This window comes from Sitophilus oryzae, unplaced genomic scaffold, assembly GCF_002938485.1.
Source record: "Sitophilus oryzae breed Bouriz unplaced genomic scaffold, Soryzae_2.0 scaffold_815_pilon_pilon, whole genome shotgun sequence".
In the NCBI taxonomy this organism is placed as follows: Eukaryota; Metazoa; Arthropoda; class Insecta; order Coleoptera; family Curculionidae; genus Sitophilus; species Sitophilus oryzae.
Window position 1 is genome coordinate 2,805,321 of NW_022147434.1, and position 6,025 is coordinate 2,811,345.

At 28.2% G+C, this 6,025-nt stretch overlaps 1 protein-coding gene across 1 annotated transcript; it reads left to right on the forward strand.

Annotated features, from left to right (window-relative positions):
• Positions 1-3,908: 3,908 nt before the first annotated feature.
• Positions 3,909-4,777, forward strand: LOC115889491 (protein archease-like). The gene is made up of 3 exons (XM_030909496.1): positions 3,909-4,070; positions 4,130-4,154; positions 4,214-4,777. The coding sequence occupies exons 1-3, from the start codon at positions 4,019-4,021 to the stop codon at positions 4,608-4,610; spliced, it is 474 nt and encodes a 157-aa protein (XP_030765356.1). The 5' UTR covers positions 3,909-4,018; the 3' UTR covers positions 4,611-4,777.
• Positions 4,778-6,025: the final 1,248 nt, after the last annotated feature.

The window sequence follows — 6,025 nt, forward strand, 5'->3', positions numbered from 1 at the left end:
TACATATATCAACATATGCATTTTGAGAATAATTTTATTGGCAGAGTTTAACATCAAGTTGACTTGAAAATCCATAATACAATCAATTCATTTATTATACATAATGTAAAACCTTGTTTACTAATTTGATAACTCATTTTATTATTGTTCCATGTAACATCATAAAACAAATAGGTTTTTGCAGGATTATTAAAATTGGTTTTATTTATTAATTTTATGATTATATTTTTATTGGAGTAAAATAAGAAAAAAGTATAGTTCGGTGCTTCTCAAAATTTCTTACAGATAGAAAATAGAAATCCTGCAATTATTATACTAATAAATAAATAGTATAAATGATGAGATGCGAAAAAGATTTAAAAAAGCACACCAACAAAATACTTAGTGCTATTTCGTAAATGCAATTTTAAATGGAGCATTGTTTCCATAAAATATAATACCTAAATAATTAGGTTTACTTTTAGATATTATTTTAAATAAGACATAGGAAATGTTATTAATAAATCCAATGTAAAAAAATAATTAAGTCATTTAATTGTTGTTTTCATACAATTTTGTTACAATATTGTAAAATTTTAGTAAATAAATAAATATATTATGTAACAGATATATTGTTAGTTTTTATGAGTTTTATTTTACTTTTCAACCAAAAAACCACAGCTAATTTAGAGTATTTTTTGATGTTTATCTCACTGCGATTGTAGATTACGATCTAAACAATTTCAAAAATATTAGTCTTTACTAGTTTTAATAAAAATAAATAAAGCAGATTGTGTTTTTTAAATAAATTCAACGCAGTTATACTCAAAATAAAAATATTCATTTTTTTAAAAGATGTCACGTGAGATTAAGGGGGGGAGGAAATAAATCGTCGTAAGATTTCACCAAGGGTGAAAGACTCCACCTTCCTCAAAAATCCTCAAAATACTTCGCGTAAATAACCTAAAAAGTCCTAAAAAAATGTATATATTTTTGAGGATATTTTAGTTTACATAACTAATTTCTATTCTTATTCTAATGCTAATAAAAAATTAAATTAAATTGCGCATGCTCAAAAGTAGGGGTTTTAAGATTTTTCCAAATAATATGTGAAAAGTTGATGTCAATAGTTTATAACATTATCTATTCAGTGGCATAGTAATGATTAATAATTATTTTCAAACAAGTGAATAATGTAAATTAGTCTGTCAGTTTTCGAATTCTAAAAACTTTCAAAAAAATATTTGTAAAATTAAGTTCACGGAAACATATACATATACCCCATCTGTGAGTGCAGGCTCGTACTAAAATATTATTAGGAATCTCTTTAAAACTTTAAAGGATTAAAGGTGGGTTTATATCCATCCGTCATGCCGTCGTCCATCACTCCAATCATAATTAAACTTTGAATAAGAAGACTAAGGAAGGAGCATATCAAAAATCTTAGGTACACCGCGATGGGCCTCAAATATGGCCGACTAAAATTCCGGTTTATCAGTGTCGTTGTAATTTTATTTAAAAAATGTAAAACTATGATATAGGGTAGACGTGGGGTAGACTCAATAATTTGTTGTTTTATTTTACGTTGTAAATAAATGTTGGTAGTTATTAAAACTGTTATAAAAATATATAATTCTAATAAAAATAGATAAGTTATAATAAGTATTTATTAACACAAACATCCGATATGCTACTGAAGCAGGTAAGTCAAATTAACGATGAATTAACGTATCTAAATTCTTTGACATCTGACAATTAATAAATAAAAGCTAAAATGCAAGAAAAATATATAATATAGTTAATTTAAGTGAATTTCATAAATGATCGGTTTACTACACGTATGTATATTATATAGTCACTTACTAGCGAAAAGTTGTTCCCTTATTTCACTCAATTTTTGCCGAGATCTACCGCACGCTACACAACCAACTATTTTAGAATCTTTTTCGATAAATCGCGATAGTGTCACTGTTAATTTAAGTTCTGCCACAATTTCCATCTAGATTTACTACCTTTATACAACTATCAGTAGTAGAATAAATAATAAATAATATAAGATAAGCTCCGTAAAGACTGACAAATCCACAAAATTTCAAATGTGTCAAATGAATCGTCAAATATAACTGTCAAGGATCCCCACCCTAGAGTGCTTTTATGATGCTTTTTCCGCCCACCATGCATGAATACATGGATAGCATTATACTCCTTCCTTAGTCTTCTTATTCAAAGTAATTAAATATGATTAAATCGTCGATAGAATCGAAAAAAAAACGAACGTCTGTAATCACAAACTAAGGCCAATGATAAAGATACGATTGGTACATTAAAATCTGAAGTATGAACCAACAATCAAACCATTTTATTATGGTACAAATTATAAATATATATTTGATATCAATTAAACTTTTAGTTACGTAATCGAGGGGATGATTTTTAAATTAATTGTTGCTAACCATGGACATATTCGGCGCTGGGCTGACTAACTGGAATGTAAACTTCGCGCTGGGGATTGGAGGTGGCAGCTTTGCTATAAAAAATGTCAAGTTGCCACATTCATTTATTTATTTTCTGACATTGTCATTCATTTTGACCCTTTAGTTTTGTATTACGAATTTTTGGTTTAAATGAAGTTTTGTGGTTGTGATACTTTATGATTAAAAATTTTTACTAGCAGACCTTTTCTAGTACTAGAACCTCTTTTAATGCGAAGTGTACACGATAGCTTAATAGCCGTAAAAAACTCATCGCAACTTTATTAGAATAGTTTGAACAGAAAAGCGGTAGTAATGCCCCTTTATGTCCCTTAAGTGCTGTTAAGAAGGTGAGTTTTGTTGATATAAATAATAACTGTTTATATATTTATGATTAATTTATTTTTGTTTCCTAAAATATTTTCATTAAAAGAAAATATGTAAGAGTGGGCAAGCTTAATCACGTAACTAAAAGATTATTTGATATGAATTGTAGATTAGCATTGTCAATATTGAGATATTGTCTAAAACATTTATTAGCCACATTCTCCCTTACAATGTCCACATATTAACAACAAACCACATATCAGTCAGGGGAAAAAAGCAGATAAGTCAATTTTTCTACAAGCACGATTTAATGTTCAAAACGGAATTTGGCAGCTGGCCTGGAAATAGTAATAGAGATTTGTTAGAACTCGGTAAGGTATTTTAAAGGTATTATTATTATTAAATCTTAAGTTTATAGTTCATATCATAGGTTTATAATTAAAGCTTCCAAACCGGAACTTCGGTGTATGTTCAATCCCGAAATCCCGATACTCACAAGATCCTGAAAATCTGAAAAAATGTAAATGCCCAATCTTAAATGATTCGATTTTATACACATTAGTTTTTCAAAGATCATATTTTATTTATAATAAGCAGAACGTCAATATCTAAAAGTTAAATTTCCGCGTGTGCTATATTTTTTTTTCAACAAGAATTGATTTTTTTAATCACTAAATATGAATGTTACTTTGTTTGGTCTATTTTAATGAAGTTCTATTCTCATTTTCTTTTTGATATACGTAGTCTATATTTGTAGCTGCAATTTTATTAAGTATTTCTTTAGATTAAATTTCTCATTCTCAATCCCTAGATTCTTAATCTCGTGGGCCAAAAACGTGACCCCAATCCCGAAAATTGGAAACACTATTCATAATATAAACTATAAACGATAAATTAAATTTCCTTCGCCATAAGGTCATTAAAATTATATTATGCGATATTTTATACAGTACAATAATTACACTTTTTACACATATAATATTAAAAAAACCGTAAAGATTAAAATAATAATTAACTTATATAGGAATTATACTGAAATAAACATGTATGTATGCATTATTTCGTACATTTAAATCTAATAAAATTTATATTAGTTTTTCAAATCGTATAGGGGCTGCAACCAGAAAATCATCAAGAAATTAAATATAACCTCAAAATTCCGTCACCTTTTTACAAAAATATGATGTTAAAAGTTTATTTATTATCCGATAGCTAACGTTTATAATATTTTCTATTGCAGTATGCCTGAATTTACACCAGAAGAACTAGCCCTACCTCCCCAAAAGTATGAGTGTAAGTAATATTTTTTGTCATAATTTGCAACATATATTACACATTATATTTCTTTTTAGACTTGGACCACACAGCTGATGTACAGTAAGTTTTCCCATTTAATTCTATATTATTAAAAATATAACTCTTAATGATTTAATTAGGCTTCACAGTTGGGGCAACAGTCTGATAGAAGCCTTCGAACAATGTGGAATTGCAATGTTCGGCTACATGACAGAGCTTGAAAGTGTTGAAATAAAACAGTGTTCGGAAATTGAAGCCACCGGCCACGATTTGGAAAGTCTTCTGTTTCATTTTCTTGATGAACTTTTATTTCTGTTTAGTTGTGAACCTTTTCTAATTTGTAGTAAATTAGTAATAACTGAATTCATGACTGAAGGTGAGGAAATGCACATAAAATGCAAATGTTACGGTGAAGAATTCACAATAGGGAAACATCCACAGGGCACGGAGGTAAAAGCTATTACTTACTCTGCTATGCAAATTGTTAACGAACCTGAACAGAACAACTTTGAGTTGTTTGTTATTATTGACATATAATTACGTTTAAGTTATAATTACTCTATGCCTTAAGTATTCACTTTTATACCATGTGGTTGAAATAAAAATGACGTCATGTTACCATCAAGTGTTTACCATAAAATGACATCTCTATTATCCTTTCTAAGATAACTTGGCATCTTTTTTTTTCAATCATATTACCTACCCATAGATATATTTGATATATTTTCTTGGTGATACTTTTTATATATAAATACTATTTATGATTGTAATTATTAGAACATTGTTATTTTATAATTGTAATTCTTTTATCAAATAAAACATTAATTTTGCTAAATATATAATTGTTGAAGTTGACTTACTATTTAATATAGGGCTGTTGAAAAATCATTACATCAAGTACCATAATTGTATCCCTAATCTTATACCATATGATCGCAAAAACAAGGCGCCCAGTTAGCTTAGAAATGACGATCAATGACCATTCCCCATATAAATTTATATATAAAATGACAGCAACCTTCATTTCATAGCCATCGCTGACGCTGAATTTTTTCGATCATAAAAAAACTAACTTTATTACAATATTTTATGCCTATCCTGACATTTTAAAAGAAGATCTAAAAACGAATTGTAAAAGATTTTTTTAAATTCACCCCCTAGAAGAGGTGAAATACGTAAATAAAGTATTTTTTGCAATTTCGGAGAAACGGAATCAAAGTTGTAGAGCGTCAAATTTTACATAAAAATGATCTTTATACTTTTTTTGTTCAAATCAAAATTAACCGAGATAGGGGGGATAGAAGCTAAAGGATGATAGTATAGAAATTAAAAAAAAAGTTGCTGAAAAATTCATATATTTAAAATTTTCTTTCAATTTGCTCGAAAATTATAAACTTATTCAATTTAGATTCTTTTAAATTCATTCCCGAGAATGGGTGAAAAATTATAACGTGCTTTTTTTCCAAATTTTAGGAAAGCGACCAGGATTAGAAAGAATAAATTCAAACAAAAGTTGTAGAGTGTCAAATTCTCCATTAAAATGTCTACACTTTTTTTTGCTCAAATCAAAATTAACCGAGATAGGGGAATTAGAAGCTAGGGAATGATAGTAGAAATTCTAAAAAATTAATTTATAAAATAAGTTGGCTGAAAAATTGATATACAGGGTGGTCCGAACTGTATTCCGGAAAATAAATATATATCCTAGAATGCTTAGTTTCGAAGATACAGGGTGTAAAATTTTCATTTTTATTTCGATTTTTGCCAAATAATTTTTGAAGTAACGTCAATATTTGAATGAAAATTGGTGTCTGGGAGTTTTTTGATATGAGAAATTTGATTTTGATGTCCATATGACTCCTATTTGTAGGGGGCGCCACCTACATGTGTTTTAACCTTTGAATAAGAAGACTAAGGAAGGAGCATATCAAAAATCTTAGGTACACCGCGAT